The sequence below is a fragment of the Coregonus clupeaformis genome, chromosome 3, assembly GCF_020615455.1.
Source record: "Coregonus clupeaformis isolate EN_2021a chromosome 3, ASM2061545v1, whole genome shotgun sequence".
NCBI lineage: Eukaryota > Metazoa > Chordata > Actinopteri > Salmoniformes > Salmonidae > Coregonus > Coregonus clupeaformis.
Genome location: NC_059194.1, coordinates 26,857,582 through 26,884,030, shown reverse-complemented (window position 1 = coordinate 26,884,030; position 26,449 = coordinate 26,857,582). Strand labels below are relative to the sequence as shown.

Sequence of the window (26,449 nt, the reverse complement as noted above, 5' to 3'; positions counted from 1 at the left end):
ATTTTGATTTGTTTAACACTTTTTTGGTCACTACATGATTCCATATGTGTTATTTCATAGTTTTGATGTCTTCACTATTATTCTACAATGTAGAAAACAGTAAAAAAAAAGAAAAACCCTGGAATGATTAGGTGTGTCCAAACTTTTGACAGGTAATGTACATTCTAATTAAGTCAGATTGATGATATTGATGAGCCTGGTGTTATTATGTAACTACAGTGCCTTCAGAAAGAAAGTATTCACACCACTTGACTTTTTTCACATTTTGTTTACAGCCTGAATTTAAAATGGATTCAATTTAGATGTTTTTTCTCACTGGCCTACTACACACAATACCCCATAATGTCAAAGTGGAATTATGTTTTTCGAAATGTTTACAAATTAATTAAAAATGAAAAGCTGAAATGTCAATAAGTATTCAACCCCTTTCTTCTGGCAAGCCTAAACAAGTTCAGGAGTAAAATGTGCTTAACAAGTCACATAATAAGTTGCATGGATACACTCTGTGTGCAATAATAGTGTTTAACATGATTTTTTTTGAATTCATATCTCATCTTTGTACTCCACACATACAATTATCCATCAGTTGAGCAGTGAATTTCAAACACAGATTCAACCTGGTAGATGGGTAAAAATAAAAAAAGCAGACATTGAATATCCCTTTGAGAATGGTGAAGTTATTAATGACACTTTGGATGGTGTATCAATACACCCAGTCACTACAAAGATACAGGCGTCCTTCCTAACTCGGTTGCCGGAGAGGAAGGAAACCACTCAGGGATTTCACCATGAGGCCAATGTGTCACGATCGTCTAATGAGGGAGACCAAGGCGCAGCGTTGCGGGTGAACATATTTATATTTAATGACTAGATCACACGATCAAAACAAAGAACGAAACGTGAAGTCCTTCGATACACAAACCAAAAGGAACAAGAAACCACAAAACACAAAGTGCAAGACAAACAGTTAAATATGGCTCCCAATCAGAGACACCCAGCTGACACTCGTTGCCTCTGATTGGGAGTCACTCAGACCAACCTAGAAAATTAAACATAGACTTACACACCCTGGCTCAACATAACATAGTCCCCAGAGCCAGGGCGTGACAGTACCCCCAAAGGCGCGGACTCCGGCCGCGCCAAACAATCACCACAACAGGGAGGGACCGGGTGGGCACTCCGCCTCGGCGGCGGATCCGGCTCCGGACATGACCCAGGCACGGGTTGTGCTGGACTGACGACGCACACCCCTGGCTTGATGCGTGGAGGAGGAACGGGCGGACGGGCTGACGGCGCACCCCTGACAGTGCGGGGAGCAGGAATGAGCCGGACCGGGCTGACGACGCGCACCACTGACCCGGTGCGGGGAGCTTGGACGGGCCGGACCGGGCTGGCGACGCGCACCACAGACTTGGTGCGGAGAGCAGGAACGGGCCGGACCGGGCTGGCGACGCGCACCACAGACTTGGTGCGGAGAGCAGGAACGGGCCGTGCCGGACTGACGACGCACACCACTGGCTTGGTGCGGGAAGCTTGGATGGGCCGGACTGGGCTGGCGACGCGCACCACAGACTTGGTGCGGAGAGCAGGAACGGGCCGGGCTGGGCTGTCGACGCACACCACTGACTTGGTGGGAATGGCAGGAACAGGCCGGGCCGGGCTGACGACGCGCACCACTGACTTGGTGGGAATGGCAGGAACAGGCCGGGCTGGGCTGACGACGCGCACCACTGACTTGGTGGGAATGGCAGGAACAGGCCGGACCGTACTGGGGACACACACCACTGGCCCCACGCAGGGATCAGGAACGGGCCGGACCGGACTGGTAACACACCCCAGTACCTCTCGCCGTGCCTCCACACTTTCCCTCTCCTCTGTGCCCAGTGGCCCCCTAACCTGGCGGCCTTCTCTGCCAACGCTTTGCACCGCTCTAACCCGTACACCTGCTGGCCCGACGTCGTGAGCCCCCCCCTAAAAATTTCCTGGGGGTCTCTCCTCCCTCTTGCTAGACTCGCAATCATCTCCTCCCACGTCCATCCTCTCTCCTCGTCACGCTGCTTGATCCAGTCGAGGTTGCCACGGAGATCTGCCAGCGATGGCTCCTGAACACGCTGCTTGGTCTGGTTAAGGTGGTTTCTTCTGTCACGATCGTCTAATGAGGGAGACCAAGGCGCAGCGTTGCGGGTGAACATATTTATATTTAATGACTAGATCACACGATCAAAACAAAGAACGAAACGTGAAGTCCTTCGATACACAAACCAAAAGGAACAAGAAACCACAAAACACAAAGTGCAAGACAAACAGTTAAATATGGCTCCCAATCAGAGACACCCAGCTGACACTCGTTGCCTCTGATTGGGAGTCACTCAGACCAACCTAGAAAATTAAACATAGACTTACACACCCTGGCTCAACATAACATAGTCCCCAGAGCCAGGGCGTGACACAATGGTGACTTTCAAACAGTTACAGAGTTTAATGGCTTTGATAGGAGAAAACTGAGGCTGGATCAACAACATTGTAGTTATGCCACAATACTAACCTAATTGACAGAATGAAAAGAAGGAAGCCTGTACAGAGTAAAAATATTACAAAACATGGATCCTGTTTGCAACAAGCTGTTAAAGTAATACTGCAAAAATGTGGCAAAGCAATTCACTTTTTGTCTTGAATACAAAGTGTTATGTTTGGGTCAAATCCAATATAACACATTACTGAGTACCACTCTCCATATTTTCAAGCATAGTGGTGGCTGCATTGTGTTATGGGTATGCTTGTAATCGTTAAGGACTGGGGAGTTTTTCAGCATAAAAAATAAACTGAATGGAGCTAAGCACAGGCAAAATCCTAGAGGAAAACCTGGTTCAGTCTGCTTTCCACCAGACACTGGGAGATGAATTCCCCTTTCAGCAGGACAATAACCTAAAACACAAGGCCAAATCTACACTGGAGTTGCTTACCAAGAAGACAGTGAATGTTCCTGATTGGCCGAGTTACAGTTTCAACTTAAATCTGCTTGAAAATCTGTGGCAAGACCTGAAAATGGTTGTTTAGCAATGATCAATAACCAATTTTACAGAGCTTGAAGAATTTATAAAGAATAATGGGTATGTTGTACAATTCAGATGTTGAAAGCTCTTAGAGACTTACCCAGAAAGACTCACAGCTGTAATCGCTACCAAAGGTGATTCTAACATGTATTATTGACTCAGGAGGTTGAAAACTTATCTAATCAAGATATATTAGTGTTTGTTTCTTTTTTCATTTTTTTTAACAAAATGACAATTAAATCCATTTAAATTCCACTTTGTAACACAACAAAATGTGGAAAAAGTCAAGGGGTGTGAATACTTTCTGAAGGCATTGTACAGTCTGCTGGCTCATGCTCACTTGAACTGAGGGCACCACCGGGACTGTTCTACCCAGAATCCCGTTGGAATCACATGACACTCTGGGTTAATTAAACTGTGAGGCTTTGCCAGTAGTGAGGATTTCTATATTCAAACATTTCCAATCTTACATCCACTGTAGCTCTAGCGCTTACCTTAATTCCAACCTAACCTGGACCTTAGCCTTAAATGTAGCTTTAGCCTTGTTGTATCTTCATCCTCAACCTAGCTTTGTGTCAGACTTACATATTTTGCTTTTAATGCCAGTATAAGGTAAGCACATGGATTTCAAGTTAGAATGCGGCCGTCACTTAAGAGTGGCATGCCACCAGAGAGATTCATACTTACGCCACTAGGGGAAGCCCTAAGTTATATTACTGATAGCCACATAACATCTAAATGTTTTTTTTTATATCTCTTCAAAATCAAATCAAATTTTATTTGTCACATGCGCTGAATACAACAGGTGTGGACCTTACCATGAAATGCTTACTTACAAGCCCTTAACCAACAATGCAGTTCAGGAAATAGAGTTAAGAAAATATTTACTAAATAAACTCAAGTAAAAAAATAAAAAATAAGTAGTACAATAAAATAACAATAACGAGGCTATATACAGGGGGTACCGGTACAGAGTCAATGTGCGGAGGTACAGGTTAGTTGACGTAATTTGTACATGTAGGCAGGGGTAAAGTGACTATCCATAGATAATAAACAGGGGGGGGGGGGTCAATGTAAAAAGTCTGGGAGGCCATTTGATTAATTGTTCAGCAGTCTTATGGCTTGGGAGTAGAAACTGTTAAGGAGCCTTTTGGACCTATACTTGGCGCTCCGGTACCGCTTGCCATGCGGTAGCAGAGAGAACAGTGACTTGGGTGACTGGAGTCTTTGACCATTTTTGGGGCCTTCCTCTGACACCGCCTAGTACATAGGTCCTGGATGGCAGGAAGCTTGGCCCCAGTGATGTACTGGGCTGTACGCACTACCCTCTGTAGCGCCTTACGGTCGAATGCCTATACTGTAGAATGTATTGCTTTGGCAGTTGTGTATTGCTGGACAGCTTGCCAGTCTGCATGTAAATATGCTTCAATATTAGTCTCAGTATTGTTGCAGTACATGGCATTGTTCAGATATTCTTATAATTACATAACCAAGCTGATGCCAAGACAGTGTTTTTTGTAGTTGTTTGTTGCCAATGCTGCATTCAATAATGGGACACTCCAAATTGTGTGTCATTTCTCTGCTTAGCAATGTGCATTATGAAAATAAAAGTTTAGTTTATTTCTAGTTTGTCTGAAGTCCTCTGTTACTGTTAGTGCAGAGTGAATGTCAACCCAAGACATCCATGTCTGCGTCTCAAATGGCACCCTATTATTTTTATAGTGCCCTACTTTTGACCAGGGCTCTAGTCAACATGAGTGCACTATAAAGGGAATAGGGTGCCATTTGAGACGTAGACTACCACTCCAAAATGAACCGGCAGATGACGTGTTGACATTCTATGGAAACTGCTTGACTCAATAGAATTAGACAAGAATCTTTCCATTTACTGAGAAACCCCCACTTGGCCATAGTCTTCCCCTGCTCTGAGTTCCACATCGTGATTCCTGTACCCTGTAAGAGTGTGTAGGAGTGTGCATGTGTGCATGTGTGTGTATGTGTCTGTGTGTGTGCACGCTTTCACCTTCTGTGTAAGTGAGAAAGGGAGTGAGAGAGATAGAGATATGAGAGAGAAAGAGTCATGTATGAGTCATGATACCTGCTGATGTAAAAATATGCTCATTCCAAGCACTGGTGTAAAAATAAATGTGGGGGTATTTCGCCGGTCCACACAAGGAAAAAGGCTATTTTAGGTTCAGGGTTAGAATTAGGGTTAGGTTTAGGAGTTAGGTTTAGGGTTAAGGTTAAGGTTAAGGTGTGTGTGTGTGCGCAAGTGTGTGTGTGCGAGAGAATAGAGATATGAGAGAAAGAAAGTGTATTTGTATTTGCATCATGAAATATGTTTATTCATATGGGTGAAGAACAAACATCTGTCATGTAAAAATGCTTCATAACAACTGCAGGCCATCAAGCAAAAAGGATCTAAAAGGTTACATCATCTCTTTGAGATCTGTTTCAAGGCAGACCACAGGGGATGTCTTTGTGCCCACAGCCCCCCTTTGAAATGTTGCATGGAAATGCAGAACACTGTTGCATTTTCAGTGACACCCATAAACCCTATGTATATTAACATGTTGTCTTCAAGCTAGCAGTCTTTCCATTCTTGCTAGTCCTAGGGTCCAAATAAATGCATGAAAAGAGAGGCTGGGAGTGGCTTTTAAAGCAACATACATAATTCTAAAGAAAACCAACCATCCAACTTTTTTTTGTGTGTCAACGTTGGCCACACAAGCGTTGGTGTGGTGGATACTGACTAATCTTGCAAACTGAAAACCCTTTCTGTAACCAGGGCAGACAGTGTGGGTTTTGGGGCACCTGTAGATGAAAGAGGGGCTTATTTCCACTTTAAAACAATTTGATGCCACATTTAAAATGCACATGGACATTGCTTTGCTCTATTCTTTTGGATTGCCTCTGTTATGAACCCCGTGGCTTTAAACGTCTAGGGTGGATGGACATGAGAACCGTAACATAATTCATGCAAATTAGATTGATGACATGGAACAGTGAGAACAAAAACTACACGACAACCATAAACTACCGTCAAACATAAAATGTTTATTTGTGAACACACGGTAAAGGTTTGGGAAAAAGGGCTGAGCAGGACCCAAGAAATGAAACAATAGTGTAAAACCCCTAAACTGATCTTGCCTGCCTCAAGAACCGCTAAACTACTGCTAATCATACAAAAATACAGTGGGTGGTCCGCTCAGGTCTAACTAGTGTTTATAGACAGTTTTCTTTCTACGGGTAATGTATGCCCAAGGGCAGGTTGCTTAACTTCCCCTTTTCCCAGAAACACACAAAGTTACCAAACAGAGTAACCAGCAAACGAGTGAGTACACAAAAACACAGGACACCACAGTATCCATACTCACATACGAAAAGTAGTCTTACAAAGTTACCAAACAGAGTAACCAGCAACTTAGTGAGTAAACAAAACACAGGACACCACAGTATCCATACTCACATACGGAGTTAATCTTGTTAGAAGAGTTAAAAAATTGCTTACCCGAACGCATTGTAGTTTATCTGAACGAACAGAAGGTATCCTCACTGTCGGAAGCGTCTGTATTGGCAGACGAGTTTGTGTTGACGCATAAGAGCGTGTTTTCGGCTCGTACGGAGAGCAGGGCCGCAGAGTTGTTAACTTTTAGTCCTAGTCGACCAGCAGTACATCCAGCACGCCCAAAAGATGTGCGTCACTGTTTCTATTGTCATAAGGTGGGACATATGGTTAATGATTGCTTTCTGCTTAAACGCAAATAGGGGATGCCTCAGCACGCCAGGCCGCCAACGGGTGTTGGGCTGATTCGTACGGTTGTAAGGCCGGAATCAAGACAGAGGCCTCATAGTGAATGTGGTTTGAAAGTCCCTGTCCCAGATCAGTTATGAACCGTTCATTTTTGAGGGGTTTGTTTCCATATCAGATGACGAAGCGTCTCAGCGTCCAGTTAGAATCCTTAGAGATACTGGTGCGGCGCAGTCGTTCATACTATCTGATGTGTTGCCCTTGTCCAATAATACATATTGTGGTTCCAGTGTGTTAGTACAAGGAATTGAAATGGGATTCGTGCCATTGCACTTTGTGAACGTACACTCTGAGTCAGTCAGTGGAGTGTTCAGAGTTGGCGTACGTCCTATGTTGCCAGTAAAAGGTGTGACATTTATAATGGGCAACGATATTGCCGGAGGAAAGGTGATACCCGTATTGGAGGTATTGGATAAAAGTGACCAGTCTCTCTCCGAGGAGCTGGCACAGGGTTATCCAGATGTGTTCCCCGCTTGTGCTGTCACACGTGCTCAAGCACGACAAGTGGGTGAAGTGATAGTCGGACACGATTCTATTCAGAGAGTGTGACCCAGAGGATAGTTCGGTGCTACCTCTGGTAAGCTGGTGCAGTCTGACCAACAGTCCAGAGAAAGGAAGAAGGATGTGGAACTTGTTGCTGAGGCAATACAGTTACCAGTTACTCGTGAGCAGCTGATCGCTAACCAAAAGGTTGACATTGGCCTGGCTAAATGTTTTTCTAGTGTTGTCTCAGAGGAGGATCTAAAGAAGAAAAACATGGCATACTTCATTGATGGTAATCTCCTCATGCGTAAATGGACATCCCATGTTGACGCTGGCGGAGATTGGAATGCTGTTTACCAAATAGTGATTCCTACAGCCTTTCGACAAAATGTTTTATCCCTCGCTCATGATCACCAGTGGTCCGGACATCTGGGAGTCACCAAGACTTATGATCGAGTTTTGCGACATTTCTTTTGGCCTGGTTTAAAACAAGATGTGGCTCAGTTCTGTCGGACTTGCCACACCTGTCAAGTAATTGGGAAACCGAACCTGAGCGGCTTTAAACGTCTAGGGTGGATGGACATGAGACCCGTAACATAATTCATGCAAATTAGAATGACGACATGGAACAGTGAGAACAAAAACTACACGACAACCATAAACTACCGTCAAACATAAAATGTTTATTTGTGAACACACGGTAAAGGTTTGGGAAAAAGGGCTGAGCAGGACCCAAGAAATGAAACAATAGTGTAAAACACCCCTAAACTGATCTTGCCTGCCTCAAGAACCGCTAAACTACTGCTAATCATACAAAAATACAGTGGGTGGTCCGCTCAGGTCTAACTAGTGTTTATAGACAGTTTTCTTTCTACGGGTAATATATGCCCAAGGGCAGCTTGCTTAACTTCCCCTTTTCCCAGAAACACACAAAGTTACCAAACAGAGTAACCAGCAACTTAGTGAGTAAACAAAACACAGGACACCACAGTATCCATACTCACATACGGAAATAGTCTCTAACAACAAACACAACTGACCGGCTTTTAAACAATGGGATGTGTGATTGAAAAACCAGCAACAGGTGGTGCAATGCAGAGGAATGTTCACTGATTGGTCCACCTTAGCAATCAGCAGACACCCCAACGACCACCAATCAGGAACATACAGGACACCTGTGATTAGGGCAGAAGGAGAGGAAAAACACAAAAAGTCACAGGATACCTGTATCCGTAACAGCCTCCGATCAACTGATTCAGTGGTGTAAAGTTTCAGCTTGTTATGTTGTCCACTGTAAATCATGATGATCTCTAAACAGAGAGGTTAGACACAGTGTTCACTTCCTTCACAGGGTGTGAGAAACAATTGCCTGGTGTGAGACACCTTTGACTCTCTTCAGTCTCTTCTCAGCATTGATTGATTGCGCAACATTCAAACAATTCTTTGTGTGATTTTCATGGGCATTTCTGATATGCTGTTATCATAGCACACACCAACCACTTCAAGAAGGGAACTGTTTGGAATCAATCCTTGGGGAAACCTGGACATGAGAAACCAACAGGTGAAAGGTCAAGGAATCAACACTAAATGTAAAACGGGGTTGTCTGGGGTTGTTGTCTTCTCTCTCTGCATTGTTGGTAAGTAAGCATTTCACTGTTAGTCTATCTGTTGTTTACGAAGCATGTGAAGAGTAAAATTAGATTTTTTGGAGGGGTTGATGCCTTCAAGCCATACACACTGTACATACACATAGACATGCATTCAGACACACACACACACACACACACACACACACACACACGCACACACATCTTAAAGTTGAGCGCTTCCAGGAAGTGGCCTCAGAAAAATACGGTAGCTAGTGACAGCCGACGGTAGCTGTTCAGATGTGTATGGTGTGTGAAGGCATTCAGATCTCTTCTCTCTGTATCTAGATCCCTCTGCAACACCATGATCAACACGTACCAGACCAGCATGCCTCCACCACCTATTCCCCCACGGCTAGGCTCTGTCATGTCGGCACCAGGACCAGGCCACAGCAAACCTCTCCTCAGGTTCCTCATTGGCATGATAGTGCTGCAAATGGTGCTGCTACTGGGGGGATTTGCCTACCTGTACCACACGGACAACGAGGTAAGGACTCACCTCTCTTTAAATATATAGATACGGTTATGTCTGAGGGTGGGTATAACTTTCAGGTTCATCGGTGTTGGGCAAAGTTTTTAGTGCCAAGTTCAGAACTATCATAGATCTTGGACACAATTCTATTTTTGTTATGCACCCTATTTGAGAATAACATGTTTCACGGTAGTTATTGAAAAAATAATACATTATAAAGACAGTAGGTCTATTTTCCTAAAAAGTTTCATTTTAAAATATTATCAAGAATATGTGTGTAAAGTCTTAAAGTGGGAATGATATAACTTTATTAATTTAGTTATATGTATAATACCTATGTTATAGCTGAAATCTATCCTGGGCTCTCCTACAGAGTGAGATATTGTTTACTTTGACACCCGTCAACTATACGTGAGAAAGACCTCATGGAGCAGCACTCTTCAAAGAGCGATGGGGTTTAATGAAGAGCATCTTTTCAACATAAAAAATATTTCAGTGACAACCTAGGCCTATTCTTCAAGCACAGGAAATACTGAACCTCAGTTATAAAACAATTGAAATGGGTCTATCAGGAAACTTTCCATGATCAGAATAAACCTTCAACAGATACATTTAGAAACAGCACATGCACAACAAATGCTTAGTCGTAACATGTTTCATAAGTTTGTCCTGATGTGAACTTGAAATAGGATCATCCTTAAGCAGTACCAATATTAAGATAAAGTTAGATAGCATAGAGTTAACGTTTATTTCTGTTTCGTTTGGACTCAGTATCACGAGGACCTTGAACGCAAGTACCTGGATGACATGATCGTCCTGAGAAGACTTGAAGAGTGTGAGAAAGACAGCCAGTCAGTGCTGGACTGCAAGAAGCTTGTGGAGAAATACAAAAACATCCTGGCAATGGTAGGCAGAGGTTCCTGAAACTCAAATAAATATATCTGAGAGGTTTCATGAGTAAATTTGTGGTAGAAAAAGCATGCAGTATTAACATATGATTAAGCAATGCTGTGCTCTCCTCTCAAGGTCTCACAAGAGGAAGGAAGAGGTATGTTCAAATATTTTATAGCATCTACGTATGTATACGTTTCTTTACTTTACTTGCTACTCTACCAAGCTCACCTTCTGTCAGCAGAGAACCTCCAATTCTGAGAGGTTGAAGACTGACTGTTTGTCTGTTCTGTTTCAGCTGCCAAACTCACTGGGGGTGTGCCCTCGTATGGAGCCATGGCACGCATGATAGTCAAGCAACCTGTTTCTAGTACGCCCCCAAGTAAGAGATGTTACTTATTACTATCATTCTTTTTTTTCATATAATTGTAGCCTCAATTCAAGATATAAGTTTCAGTATAAGTTTTTAAAATGCACTTAAAAATATACATTGTCTGCTTGAACAGCAAAGTATCTGGAGTGGAACATAGGCCACTCAGTGCGGAGGAACGTCCAGTACTACATGTCCAGCTGGCTGAAGGTGCTGCAGCCTGGAGACTACAACATCTACTCCCAGGTGGCCTTCTCCAAATGGCACCCCAAAACCCCTCTGGCCAGCCGAGTGAAGCTGAGGAAGGGGGAGACGGGAGAGGAGAAAGACCTGATGACAGCCTACTGCAGCCTGGGGGACCAGGATCATACAGACGTGTGTACGGCTTTCCAGGGAGGAGTGTTCAGTCTGGAGCCAGACGATCAGCTTAGTGTGTGGGTGACGGACCCCAGCCTAGTCAACTATGAGGAGGGGACTACCACCTTTGGATTGTACAAACTGTAGGCTGGTCATCAGAATGGACATTACATACAGTATGGATTATGACTGTATTTGGAGCGATTAATTAAATCAAGGCCATGCGTGTGGTTGGAGTGGGACAGGACTGAAATCAAATCTGCTAAATGGATCTACACATGGACTACACCAATTTGAAAATGTGAATCTTTTTACCAAGCCCACAGTGAAACCCATGAATCCCTGTAACTGTAACTTATTGCTGTTGATTGGATAGCCTACTATCCCAGCCCCTACAATGTTAGATATTAATTTCTAGGAATATGGCAATGACTGTGTATTTATTGTGACGTATGGTCGGTATAGTTAATAAATTATTTTTTATTGAAAACGTTCTTGATTATTTAACTAAATATAACCGTATATCTCTGTGCTAAGTTTCCACTTGGTTTACCGCATACAGTGTCGGCTCAGTGCTTGGTGGTCGGAACTGATGCAACCTGTGAAACCTTTAATCTCACAAGCCCCCCATCTACCTGCAGTTTTGTGGGTTGCTAAGTGTAATGATCAAACTAAAGGTTGGTTGTTTGGCTCTAGAACAACACCAAATAGGCTGATCAAGAGCATGAGTCATCACCACAGACGTTTCAAAGGTCATGCACTTTATAAGGAGGCATTACAGTGCCCCACAGAGCCACACATCTTATGAAACCAAGTTGCAGCCTTGCACTCAAACCTTCTGCAGCCCTGTTGCATCCCCTCACATCAAATGTAATACAGTGACCTTCCAGAACTATGCAACACAGCAAGATCTGTGCAGGAAAACCACAGACTGGAAATAGATCAGTGCATTTCATGTGTGGAAGAGGTTCTTCACCAGACCAGAACATGATGATGCTTTGACAGCAATATGAGATCTTAACATGACTGTAAGCTACTTTGTAAAGTAACATCTATTCTATTCAATGACTATCGTGTGTATAAAAAAAGGTAAGCGCAGTACGAAGGGTAATTTTCCAGGTATGGCAACTCAAACTCCACACAGCCCTGCCGTCATATATACCACTCCACTTCAGAGATCGAGTGAGTTGTTGAACAGCATGGAAAGTGTGAGTCTACAGCGCAGATGTGTAGTACACCCTGCCAGAGGTGTAGAGAGGAGAGGTGGCATTCACAGGATGTCATCTCTACTCACTCATTCCATCCTGTCATGGGTCTCTATTAATATACGCTAGTCACTGTAGCATATTCTATGTTACCTGTAGTGCAGGGGTCATCAACTAGATTCAGCGGAGAGCTGAATGTTTTCATAAGCAGATGTTCAGGTGTCTGGAACAGACTTATAAATCATTTGTACTCTGCAAATTGACGCAAGAAGCCCAAATATATATTTTATTTGACAAAAACATGATCATTTCAAATATTGATTACATTGGTACTCCCTATGAGTGGAAATACTTGAATAGATTTATTAAATTAAAATAATTTTGAGGTGAATTGTCACGACTTCCTCCGAAGCTGCCTCCTCTCCTTGTTCGGGCAGTCTTCGGCGTTCGTCGTCACCGGACTTCTAGCCACTGCCGCTCCTCTTTTCATCATTCCATTTGTTATGTCTTGTTTTTTTACACACACCTGGTTCATATCCCCTCATCAGTCTTTGTGTGTGATTGTTTCCATGTGGAGGTGTCGATAGCTCGGTGGAGCATTACAGTGGCTTGCGAAAGTATTCACCCCTCTTGGCATTTTTCCTATTTTGTTGCCTTACAACCTGGAATTAAAACTGATTTTTTGGGGGGTTTGTATCATTTGATTTACACAACATGCCTACCACCTTGAAGATGCAAAATATTTTGTATTGTGAAACAAACAAGAAATAAGACCAAAAAAACAGAAAACTTGAGCATGCATAACTATTCACCCCCCCCAAAAGTCAATACTTTGTAGAGCCACCTTTTGCAGCAATTACAGCTGCAAGTCTCTTGGGATATGTCTCTATAAGCTTGGCACATCTAGCCACAGGGATTTTTGCCCATTCTTCAAGGCAAAACTGCTCCAGCTCCTTCAAGTTGGATTGGTTCCACTGGTGTACAGCAATCTTTAAGTCATACCACATATTCTCAATTGGATTGAGGTCTGGGCTTTGACTAGGCCATTCCAATACATTTAAATGTTTCCCCTTAAACCACTAGTGTTGCTTTAGCAGTATACTTAGGGTCATTGTCCTGCTGGAAGGTGAACCTCCGTCCCAGTCTCAAATCTTTGGAAGACTGAAACAGGTTTCCTCAATAATTTCCCTGTATTTAGCGCCATCCATCATTCCTTCAATTCTGACCAGTTACCCAGTCCCTGCCTATGAAAAACATCCCCACAGCATGATGCTGCCACCACCATGCTTCACTGTAGGGATGGTGTTCTCGGGGTGATGAGAGGTGTTGGGTTTGCGCCAGACATAGCGTTTTCCTTGATGGCCAAAAAGCCAAATTTTAGTCTCATCTGACCAGAGTACCTTCTTCCATATGTTTGGGGAGTCTCCCACATGCCTTTTGGCGAACACCAAACGTGTTTGCTAATTTTTTTCTTTAAGCAATAGCTTTATTTCTGGCCACTCTTCTGGCCAGCTCTGTGGAGTGTACGGCTTAAAGTGGTCCTATGGACAGATACTCCAATCTCCGCTGTGGAGCTTTGCAGCTCCTTCAGGGTTATCTTTGGTCTCTTTGTTGCCTCTCTGATTAATGCCCTCCTTGCCTGGTCCTTGAGTTTTGGTGGAAGACCGTCTCTTGGCAGGTTTGGTGTGGTGCCAATTTGTAAGTCGCTCTGGATAAGAGCATCTGCTAAATGACGTAAATGTAAATGTAATATTCTTTCCATTTTTTAATAATGGATTTAATGGTGCTCCGTGGGATGTTGAACGTTTCTGATATTTTTTTATAACCCAACCCTGATCTGTACTTCTCCACAACTTGGTGGTGCCCCTTGCTTAGTGGTGTTGCAGACTCTGGGGCCTTTCAGAACAGTGTATATGTACTGAGATCATGTGACAGATCATGTGACACTTAGATTGCACACAGGTAGACTTCATTTAACTAATTATGTGACTTCTGAAGGTAATTCGTTGCACCAGATCTTATTTAGGGGGATCATAGCAAAGAGGGTGAATACATATGCACGCACCACTTTTCTGTTATTTATTTTGTATAATTTTTAGAAACAAGTAATTTTTTTCATTTCACTTCACCAATTTTGACTATTTTGTGTATGTCCATTACATGAAATCCAAATAAAAATCAATTTAAATTACAGGTTGTAATGCAACAAAATAGGAAAAACGGCAAGTGGGATGAATACTTTTGCAAGCACTGTATGTACTTTATCGGCGGGATATTCACCCGGGTGTTTTGTTTTCCCCAGTGCGCCATTAAGTCGCACTGTAGTTGTTTTACGCATTGCTGCGATCCGCTGTATTGGCCGAATAAACCATTATTCTGTGATTTACACCTCCTGCGCCTGACTCCGTCCAAATCACCCGCTACAGAATCACACACCCAACAACATGGAGTCGTTGAGCGGGTCCCGCAGCATTCCAACATGTTAGCCAGCTTGGGCGAAGCGATGGATCGGGTTCTCCAGGCTGAGGACCCGACCAGGAGAGGACCCAACCCTGCGGAACCAGCTGAGCGACCGGATCCAGCCACCCACACCCCAGCACCCAGAGGTATTCACCTGTCTCGACCGAGGGAATACGACGGGACAGCGGCCTGCTGCCAGGGTTTCCTCCCGCAGCTGGACCTCTATTTCACCACCATCAGCCCTGCTCTATCGGATCGGGAGAAGGTGTCCGCCCTCATCTCCTGCCTCTTGGGGAAAGCCCTGGAGTGGGCCAACGTGGTCTGGAGTGAAGGAGGAGACGTGTTGGACAACTACGAAGAGTTTGCTCGCCTCTTCCGGTCAGTCTTCGATCATCCCCCCGAAGGAAGAGAGGCGGGCGAATGTCTGGTCCATCTGAGGCAGGGGACGAGGACCGCGAAAGACTTTGCCCTGGAGTTTAGAACTCTAGCGGCTGGGTCCGGGTGGAACGAACGGGCCATCATCGACCACTTCCGATGCAGCCTGCGTGAGGACATCCGAAGGGAGCTAGCCTGCCGGGATACCACGTTGACCTTCAACCAACTGGTGGACATGGCCGTCCGGTTGGACAACCTGCTGGCTTTGAGAGAACGTCCTGGAAGCGGCCCGTATCACGTTCCGATGGAGCTGGGTGGTGCAGCGTTCCGGGAGAACGGAGGACGACAGATCCAGTGTCACTCTTGTGGCAAGAGAGGACATTCTGCTGCATGATGTCGTCAGAGTTCTTCTGGTTCTGGAGGCGGTAGGCAGCCAGGGCACTCTCGAATTACCTCAGGTAGTGCAAACCCACACTCGTTCAGAGCCCTCTGCTGCGCATTTCACCATCCACGTCAACTTCCCTGATTACACGGTAGTTCCCCAGTGTAAGGCACTGGTATATTCAGGCGCAGCTTGGAACTTTATGGTAAGGTCTTTAGCTCTTAGTCTACGTATTACATTGGTTCCCCTGTCCATTCCATTGCCCATCAAAGCACTTGACAGTCGACCATTAGAGTCAGGTTTTGTTAGGGAGGTTACCGCACCAGTCACTATGATTACGCAGGAGACCCATAGTGAGCAAATCACCTTTCATATTATTGAGTCCCCTGATTTCCCTGTTGTGTTGGGCCTTCCCTGGCTAGCACTACACAACCCCACCTTTTCATGGCCGCAGAGGGTTCTAACGGGGTGGTCGCGAGAGTGTCAGGGTAGGTGTCTAGCTGTTACCATTGGTGCGACGAGGGTGGAAAGAACAGACACTACCTCCAAGGTGTGCATTCCCCCCGAATACCTCGATTTGGCGCACGCTTTTTCCAAAACGCAGGCGACCAAATTACCACCACATCGGGCGGGGGATTGTGCAATAAACCTCCCAGGAGTCATGTACAGTGAGGGAGAAAAGTATTTGATCCACTGCTGATTTTGTACGTTTGCCCACTGACAAAGAAATGATCAGTCTATAATTTTAATGGTAGGTGTCACGGATTCACAACATGGAGTCAGCAGGAGCGACGGCACCGACCGGATCACTCGAGGAGCACGTCCTACAACAGGCAGCGATGCTTCAAGATCTTGGTGCCGCCATGGAAAGGGTGATGAACACCTTGGGACGATGGGAGAGAGGAGGTTTGCCCACACCTCCTCCAACGATACCATCACCATCGGCCACTCCTATCGTCTCACATCAGGAGTCCAGTGGGATTTGGCTCTCGCTCCCGAGGGCTTATGATGGCACCACAGCCGGGTGTCAGGGTTTCCTGCTCCAGGTGGAACTTTACCTGGCAACCATTCACCCGGCACCCTCGGGATATGAGAGCGTGTCCGCCCTCAAATCCTGTCTGTCCGGCAAGGCACTGGAGTGGGCCAACGCAGAGTGGGGAGGAATAGACGCCGCTACTGTGAACTATGCAGAGTTCACCCGCCGCTTCAGGGCGGTGTTCGATCATCCCCCGGAGGGGAAGGCGACGGGTGAGTGTCTGTTCCACCTCAGACAGGGGAGGAGGAGCGCGCAGGAATTCACACTGGACTTCCGGACTCTGGCTGCCAATTCGGGATGGAATGAGAGGGCCCTCATCGACCACTACAGGTGTAGCTTAAGAGAGGACGTTCGTCGAGAGTTGGCCTGCAGGGACACCAACCTAAGCTTCGATCAGCTGGTGGACATGTCGATTCGCCTGGATACCCTGTTGGCTACCCGCGGACGTCTGGAGCTGGGGCCATCCATTCCATCCCCCAGCACTTCCGAGCCGAGCCCTATGGAGCTCGGGGGTGCTGGTAGTAGGGAGGCCAGGAGAGAGGCTGTCCCCTGCACCAACTGTGGCCGCCGAGGACAAACGGCGGTTCGGTGCTGGGGAGGGTCTCCTCGGATTCGAGGCAGCAGGCAATGCACTGATGAGTCATTCCAGGTGAGTAAGGCCCCAACTCACCCAGAGCTCTCTGTTGTTCATATGTGTATTCAAGTTGTGTTTCCAGAGGTTTCTTCTTACTCCCAGCATAAGGAGCTAGTCGATTCAGGCGCAGCTGGGAATTTTATTGATCGCCATTTCTCATATAAGTTAGGAATCCCTTTATTACCAGTCGATGTGCCCTTCCCTATCCATGCCCTAGATAGTCGGCCTTTGGGGTCGGGATTGATTAGGGAGGTCACAGCGCCACTGAAGATGAAAACGCAGAAGGGTCACGAGGAGACTATACAGTTGTATTTAATTGACTCTCCTGCGTTTCCTGTGGTGTTGGGGCTTTCCTGGTTAACATCTCATGACCCCAGCATTTCATGGAAACAGAGGGCTCTCAAGGGATGTTCTGATCAGTGTGTGGGGCGGTGTGTAGGTGTTTCCGTAGGGGCAATGACGGTGGAAAGTCCGAACCAAATGCCCACAATGCACATTCCTCCTGAGTATGCCGATTTGGCACGCGCCTTCTGTAAGAAGAAGGCGACTCAATTACCACCTCATCGACAGGGGGATTGTGCGATAGACCTCCAGGTTGGCGCTGCGCTCCCTCGTAGCCATGTGTATCCTCTGTCTCAGGAGGAGACGGCTGCTATGGAGACATACGTCACCGAATCCTTGAGACAGGGATACATACGGCCGTCCACTTCCCCTGCGTCCTCGAGTTTCTTTTTTGTGAAGAAGAAGGAGGGGGGTTTACGCCCGTGTATTGATTACCGTGGTCTCAATCAGATCACTATTAAATGCAGCTATCCTCTCCCTCTGATTGCTAATATGACGGAGTCATTACACAGGGCGCGCTTCTTCACAAAATTGGATCTCAGGAGCGCTTACAACCTGGTGCGCATTCGGGAAGGAGATGAGTGAAAGACAGCATTCAGTACCACCTCGGGTCACTATGAGTACCTCATGCCATACGGTCTAATGAATGCTCCTTCAGTCTTCCAATCATTTGTGGACAAGATTTTCCGGGATTTGCATGGACAGGGGGTAGTGGTGTATATTGATGACATTCTGATATACTCCGCTACACGTACCGAGCATGTGTCCCTGGTACGTCGGATGCTGGGTAGACTGTTGGAGCATGATCTGTATGTGAAGGCAGAGAAATGTCTGTTTTTCCAGGAGTCCATCTCCTTCCTGGGACACCGGTTGTCTGCGTCAGGGGTGGAGATGGAGATTGACCGTGTTTCAGCCTTGCGTAATTGGCAGACTCCCACTACGGTAAAGGAGATGCAGCGTTTTTTGGGTTTTGCCAATTACTACCGGAGGTTTATCCGGGGTTTTGGACAGGTAGCAGCTCCCATTACCTCCCTGCTAAAGGGGGGCCCGGTGCGTTTGCAGTGGTCGGCTGAGGCGGACAGGGCGTTTAGTCATTTCAAGGACCTGTTCACCTCGGCTCCGGTGCTGGCACATCCGGATCCCTCTTTGGCGTTCCAAGTTGAGGTGGATGCGTCCGAGGCGGGGATCGGTGCTATACTGTCTCAGCGCTCGGGCACGCCTCCTAAACTCCGCCCCTGTGCTTTCTATTCCAAGAAGCTCAGTCCGATGGAACGCAATTATGTCGTGGGGGACAGGGAGCTGCTAGCGGTGGTCCACGCCCTGAAGATGTGGAGACATTGGCTTGAGGGGGCTAACCACCCTTTTCTCATTCTGACTGACCATCGTAACCTGGAGTACATCCGGGCAGCGAAGAGACTGAACTCTCGTCAGGCTAGGTGGGCCATGTTTCTTGCCCGGTTTGTATTTAAGATCACTTATATCCCAGGGTCACAGAACTTTAAGGCAGACGCCCTGTCCCGACGATATGACACAGAGGAGAGGTCCATTGAGCCCACTCCCATACTACCGGAGTCTTGTCTAGTGGCACCGGTGGTGTGGGAGGTCGACACGGAAATCGAGCGGGCGTTACGTACCGACCCTACTCCCCCAGAGTGTCCAGAGGGACGGAGGTACGTGCCGCTCTAGGTCCATGACCGACTGATTTATTGGGCTCACACGTCACCCTCCTCTGGTCATCCTGGTATTGGTCGGACGGTGCACTGTCTTAGCGGGAAGTACTGGTGGCCCACCTTAGCCAGGGACGTGAGGGTTTACGTTTCTTCCTGCTCGGTGTGCGCCCAGTGTAAGGCGCCTAGACACCTGCCCAGAGGGAAGTTACAACCTCTACCCGTTCCACAACGGCCGTGGTCTCACCTGTCGGTGGATTTTGTCACGGACCTTCCCCCCTCCCAGGAGAATACCACGATCTTGGCTGTTGTGGATCGGTTTTCTAAGGCCTGCCGTCTCATCCCTATGCCAGGTCTTCCTACAGCCCTACAAACGGCCGAAGCCCTGTTTACTCACGTTTTCCGGCACTACGGGTGCCTGAGGATATAGTGTCTGATCGGGGTCCCCAGATCACCTCTAGAGTGTGGAGGGCGTTTATGGAACGTTTGGGGGTCTCGATCAGCCTTACCTCGGGTTTTCACCCTGAGAGTAATGGGCAGGTGGAGAGAGTAAACCAAGATGTGGGTAGGTTTCTGAGGTCCTATTGCCAGGACCGGCAGGAGGAGTGGTCAGGGTATATTCCCTGGGCAGAGATAGCCCAAAACTCACTCCGCCACTCCTCCACTAATCTTACGCCTTTCCAGTGTGTGTTGGGCTATCAGCCGGTTCTGGCACCCTGGCATCAGAGCCAGATCGAGGCTCCTGCGGTGGATGAATGGTTCCGGCGCTCGGAGGAGACATGGAACGCTGCGCATGTCCATCTGCAGTGGGCCATCAGACGGCAAAAGGCGAGCGCCGATCGCCACCGCAGTGAGGGTCCGGTTTATGCACCTGGAGATCGGATCTGGCTCTCGACCAGAAACCTGCCCCTTCACCTGCCCTGCCGGAAGCTGGGTCGGCGGTTTGTGGGGCCATTTAAAGTCCTGAGGAGATTGAACGAGGTATGTTATAGGTTAAAACTGCCTATTAATTATCGCATTAACCCCTCGTTCCATGTGTCTCTCCTCAGGCCGTTGGTAGCTGGTCCACTCCAGGAGAATGAGGTACGAGAGGCCCCTCCGCCCCCACTAATCGAAGGGGCTCCGGCGTACTCAGTCCGTTCCATCTTGGATTCGAGGCGTCGGATGGGGGGTCTGCAGTATCTCGTGGAGTGGGAGGGGTACGGTCCGGAGGAACGGTGCTGGGTCCCTAGGAGGGACATCCTAGATCCCTCCCTGTTGTCAGAGTTCCACCGGAGTCATCCGACTCGCCCTGCTCCGCGTCCTCCTGGCCGTCCCCGAGGTCGGGGTCGGCGCACGGTTGGAGCCGCGCATCAAGGGGGGGGGGGCTACTGTCACGGATTCTGCCGAGGCTGCTCCTCCTCCTTGCTCGGGCAGGCTTCGGCGTTCGTCGTCCCCGGAGTACTAGCTGCTGCCGTTCGATGTTATCGGTGTCTGTCTAGTTTTGTCTGTATTGTTTACACCTGTTCCACATTATGTTTGATTGTTGCCCTATAATTACCCCTGTCTCTCATCGGGATCTTGTGTGTGATTGTTTCCCTTCACGTATGTCGTTTGTGAGCGGGTTATTTCCTCCCTGCATGGAGTTATTCTGTGTTCATCCTTTCAGTATCGGATTAAAGTACGTTTCCGAGAGTTCCGTGTCCTGCGCCTGACTTCTTCAACCGCATCTCACTGACAGTCGTGACAGTAGGTTTATTTAAACAGTGAGAGACAGAATAACAACAACAAAAATTCAGAAAAACGCATGTCAAAAATGTTATAAATTGATTTGCATTTTAATGAGGGAAATAAGTATTTGACCCCTCTGCAAAACATGACTTAGTACTTGGTGGCAAAACCCTTGTTGGCAATCACAGAGGTCAGACGTTTCTTGTAGTTGGCCACCAGGTTTGTACACATCTCAGGAGGGATTTTGTCCCACTCCTCTTTCCAGATCTTCTCCAAGTCATTAAGGTTTCGAGGCTGACGTTTGGCAACTCTAACCTTCAGCTCCCTCCACAGATTTTCTATGGGATTAAGGTCTGGAGACTGGCTAGGCCAGTCCAGGGCATTAATGTGCTTCTTCTTGAGCCACTCCTTTGTTGCCTTGGCCGTGTGTTTTGGGTCATTGTCATGCTGGAATACCCATTCACGACCCATTTTCAATGCCCTGGCTGAGGGAAGGAGGTTCTCACCCAAGATTTGATGGTACATGGCCCCGTCCATCGTCCCTTTGATGCGGTGAAGTTGTCCTGTCCCCTTAGCAGAAAAACACCCCCAAAGCATAATGTTTCCACCTCCATGTTTGACGCTGGGGATGGTGTTCTTGGGGTCATAGGCAGCATTCCTCCTCCTCCAAACACGGCGAGTTGAGTTGATGCCAAAGAGCTCCATTTTGGTCTCATCTGACCACAACACTTTCACCCAGTTCTCCTCTGAATCATTCAGATGTTCATTGGCAAACTTCAGACGGGCATGTATATGTGCTTTCTTGAGCAGGGGGACCTTGCGGGCGCTGCAGGATTTCAGTCCTTCACGGCGTAGTGTGTTACCAATTGTTTTCTTGTTGACTATGGTCCCAGCTGCCTTGAGATCATTGACAAGATCCTCCCGTGTAGTTCTGGGCTGATTCCTCACCGTTCTCATGATCATTGCAACTCCACGAGGTGAGATCTTGCATGGAGCCCCAGGCCGAGGGAGATTGACAGTTCTTTTGTGTTTCTTCCATTTGAGAATAATCGCACCAACTGTTGTCACCTTATCACCAAGCTGCTTGGCGATGGTCTTGTAGCCCATTCCAGCCTTGTGTAGGTCTACAATCTTGTCCCTGACATCCTTGGAGAGCTCTTTGGTCTTGGCCATGGTGGAGAGTTTGGAATCTGATTGATTGATTGCTTCTGTGGACAGGTGTCTTTTATACAGGTAACAAGATGAGATTAGGAGCACTCCCTTTAAGAGTGTGCTCCTAATCTCAGCTCGATACCTGTATAAAAGACACCTGGGAACCAGAAATCTTTCTTATTTCTCTCATTAAAATGCAAATCAATTTATAACATTTTTGACATGCGTTATTCTGGATTTTTTTGTTGTTATTCTGTCTCTCACTATTCAAATAAACCTACCATTAAAATTATAGTCTGATCATTTCTTTGTCAGTGGGCAAACGTACAAAATCAGCAGGGGATCAAATACTTTTTCCCTCATTGTATATCCCCTGTCGCAGGCTGAAACAGAGGCTATGGAGACATACGTCTCCGAGTCTCTGCATCAGTGGTTCATACGTCCCTCCACTTCACCCGCCTCCTCAAGTTTCTTTTTCGTGAAGAAGAAAGACGGGCGCTTCTTCAGGAAATTAGATCTCAGGAGTGCGTACAACCTGGTGCGTGTCCGGGAAGGGGACGAACGTTAGACAGCATTTAGCACAACCACGGGGCATTATGAATACCTGGTGATGCCGTACGGGTTGATGAATGCTCCATCAGTCTTCCCGTCCTTTGTGAACGAGGTGTTTTGGGACATGCTTGGTCGCGGTGTGGTGGTCTACATCGATGACATCCTGGTGTAATCCGCTACGCGCGCCGAGCATGTGTCCCTGGTTCGCAGAGTGCTTGGCCGACTGTTGGAGCATGACCTGTTCCTCCAACAATCCGTCTCCTTCATCGGATACCACATCACTACCTCAGGTGTGGAAATGGAGGGAGACCGCATTTCAGCTGTGCGTAATTGGCCGACTCCAACCACGGTAAAGGAGGTGCAGCGCTTCATTGGCTTTGCCAATTACTATCGGAAGTTCATCCGGGGCTTTGACAAGGACGCAGCCCCCATCACCTCTCTGTTGAATGGTGGGCCGTCCCGGCTCCGCTGGTCTGCTGAGGCTGATAGGGCTTTCAGTAACCTGAGGGCTCTGTTCACCTCAGCCCCGGTACTGGCCCATCCCGATCCATCATTACTGTTTGTAGTGGAGGTGGACGTGTCTGAGGTAGCGGTAGGCGCTGTCCTATCCCAACGCTCGGGACGCCACCCAAGCTCCGCCCCTGTGCCTTCTTCTCTAAGAAACTCAGCCCGGCGGAGCAGAACTATGACGTTGGGGATCAGGAGCAGTTGGCTGTTGTCAGAGCCCTGACAGCGTGGAGGCACTGGCTCGAGGAGCGAAACACCCTTTCCTCGTCTGGACTGACCACCGTAACCTGGAATACATCCAGGCAACGAGGAGGCTGAACCCTCGCCAGGCCAGGTGGGCCTTGTTGTTCACCCTGTTTGATTTCACGCTATCCTATATACCAGGCACGAAGAACGTGAAGGCAGACGCATTGTCATGGCTGTACGACACAGAGGAGAGGCCCATTGACAACACCCCCATACTCCCAGCCTCCTGCATTGTGGGGCCGGTGGTGTGGGCGGTGGACGCGGACATAGAGCGGGCGTTACGCACTGAGCCATCTCCACCTCAGTGTCCCGCTGGGCTTCGATACGTGCCGTCTAGTGTCCGTGATCGTCTTATCTATTGGGCACACACGTCCCCCTCCTCTGGTCACCCAGGCATCGGCCATACAGTGCGCTGCCTGACCGGGAAGTACTGGTGGCCTACCTTGGCTAAGGACGTGAGGGTGTATGTCTCCTCCTGCTCAGTGTGCGCCCAGAGTTAGGCACCTTCCAGCGGGTAAGTTACAACACTTACCAGTTCCACAACGGCCATGGTCCCACTTATCCATTGATTTCCTAACTGATCTTCCCCTCTCTCAGGGTAACACCACCATCCTGGTCATTGTGGACCGCTTCTCTAAAGCCTGCCGCCTCCTTCCTCTGCCTGTTCTCCCCACGGCCCTGCAAACTGCGGAAGCCCTGTTTACTCACGTCTTCCGGCACTACGGGGTGCCTGACCGGGGTCCCCAGTTTACGTCCAGGGTCTGGAAGGCATTCATGGAACGTCTGAGGGTCTCGGTCAGCCTGACCTCTGGGTTTCACCCCGAATCAAATGGGCAGGTGGAACGGGTGAATCAGGATGTGGGTAGGTTCCTGCGGTCCTACTACCAGGACCGGCCGGGGGAGTGGTCGGTGTTCTTGCCATGGGCTGAATATGCCCAGAACACTCTCCGCCACTCCTCCACTAACCTGTCACCATTTCAATGTGTTTTAGAGTATCAGCCGGTCCAGGCAACGTGGCATCAGAGCCAGACCGAAGCTCCTGCGGTGGACGACTGGTTTCGGTGCGCGGAGGAGATGTGGAACGCTGCTCACGTCCACCTCCAGCGCGCTGTGCGTCACCAGAAAGCCAACGCTGACCACCGCAGTGAGGCCCTAGTCTTTGTACCGGGTGATCCGGTCTGGCTCTCAACCCGGAACCTGCCCCTCCGCCTACCCTGCAGGAAGCTGAGCCCGCGGTTTGTGGGGCCATTCAAAGTCCTGAGGAGAGTTAACGAGGTTACGTATAGGTTGCTGCTCCCTCCTGCTCCAGTAGTCTGAGGTGTGAGAGGTCCCTACCTGTTGCGGGATTTCCACCGTCGCCATCCGGATCGCCCTGCTCCTGCGTCCTCCTGGCCGTCCCCGAGGCCGGTGTCGGCGCGCTGCTAGCGCGTCGAGGGGGGGGGGGGGTACTATCATGACTTCCTCCGAAGCTGCCTCCTCTCCTTGTTCGGGCAGGCTTCGGCGTTCGTCGTCACCAGCTTCTAGCCACTGCCCCCAATGTCTTTGTGTGTGATTGTTTCCATGTGGAGGTGTCGATAGCTCGGTGGAGCATTATGTACTTTATCGCCGGGATATTCACCTATGTGTTTTGTTTTCCCCAGTGCGCCGTTAAGTCACACTGTAGTTGTTTTACGCATTGCTGCGATCCGCTGTATTGGCCGAATAAACCATTATTCTGTGATTTACACCTCCTGCGCCTGACTCCGTCCAAATCACCCGCTACATTAATTCCTGTTGATTTTACATTATTTTATGTAAAAAAACACACAATAATGACAAAGTGAAAACAGGTTTGAATACATTTTTGCAAATGTATGGAAAATAGAAAACAGAAATACCTCATTCAGAAATACCTCATTTACTTCCTCCGAAGCTGCCTCCTCTCCTTGTTCGGGCAGGCTTCGGCGTTCGTCGTCACCAGCTTCTAGCCACTGCCCCCAATGTCTTTGTGTGTGATTGTTTCCATGTGGAGGTGTCGATAGCTCGGTGGAGCATTATGTACTTTATCGCCGGGATATTCACCTATGTGTTTTGTTTTCCCCAGTGCGCCGTTAAGTCACACTGTAGTTGTTTTACGCATTGCTGCGATCCGCTGTATTGGCCGAATAAACCATTATTCTGTGATTTACACCTCCTGCGCCTGACTCCGTCCAAATCACCCGCTACATTAATTCCTGTTGATTTTACATTATTTTATGTAAAAAAACACACAATAATGACAAAGTGAAAACAGGTTTGAATACATTTTTGCAAATGTATGGAAAATAGAAAACAGAAATACCTCATTTACATAAGTATTCAGACCCTTTGCTATGATACTCGAAATTGAGCTCAGGTGCATCCTGTTTCCATTGATCATCCTTGATGTTTCTACAAATTGATTGGAGTCCACCTGTGGTAAATTCAATTGATTTGACATGATTTGGAAAGGCACACACCTGTCTATATAAAAGGTCCCACAGTTGACAGTGCATGTCAGAGCAAAAACCAAGCCATGAGGTCGAAGGAATTGTCCGTAGAGCTCCGAGAGAGGATTGTGTCGAGGTACATATCTGGGGAAGGGTACCAAAAAATGTCTGCAGCATTGAATGTCCCCAAGAACACAGTGACCTCCATCATTCTTAAATGGAAGAGGTTTGGAACCACCAAGACTCTTCCTAGAGCTGGCCGCCGGCCAAACTGAGCAATCGGGGGAGAATGGCCTTGGTCAGGGAGGTGACCAAGATCCCGATGGTCACTCTGACAGAGCTCCAGAGTTCCTCTGTGGAGATGAGAGAACCTTCCAGAAGGACAACCATCTCTGCAGCACTCCACCAATCAGGCCTTTATGGTAGAGTGGCCAGACGGAAGCCACTCCTCAGTAAAAGGCACATGACAGCCCACTTGGAGTTTTCCAAAAGGCACCTAAAGGACTCTCAGACCAGGAGAAACAAGATTATCTGGTCTGATGAAACCAAGATTGAACTCTTTGGCCTGAACGCCAAACGTCACGTCTGGAGGAAACCAGCCACCACTTATCACCTGACCAATACCATCCCAAAAGTGACGCATGGTGGTGG

General features: G+C 47.6%; 1 protein-coding gene across 1 annotated transcript; it reads left to right on the top strand.

Moving 5' to 3' along the window:
- The first annotated feature begins 9,198 nt into the window (after nt 1–9,198).
- Nucleotides 9,199–11,537, top strand: cd40lg (CD40 ligand). The gene is made up of 5 exons (XM_041857842.1): nt 9,199–9,480; nt 10,237–10,371; nt 10,492–10,513; nt 10,655–10,738; nt 10,863–11,537. The coding sequence occupies exons 1-5, from the start codon at nt 9,298–9,300 to the stop codon at nt 11,228–11,230; spliced, it is 792 nt and encodes a 263-aa protein (XP_041713776.1). The 5' UTR covers nt 9,199–9,297; the 3' UTR covers nt 11,231–11,537.
- The last annotated feature ends 14,912 nt before the right edge of the window (nt 11,538–26,449 follow it).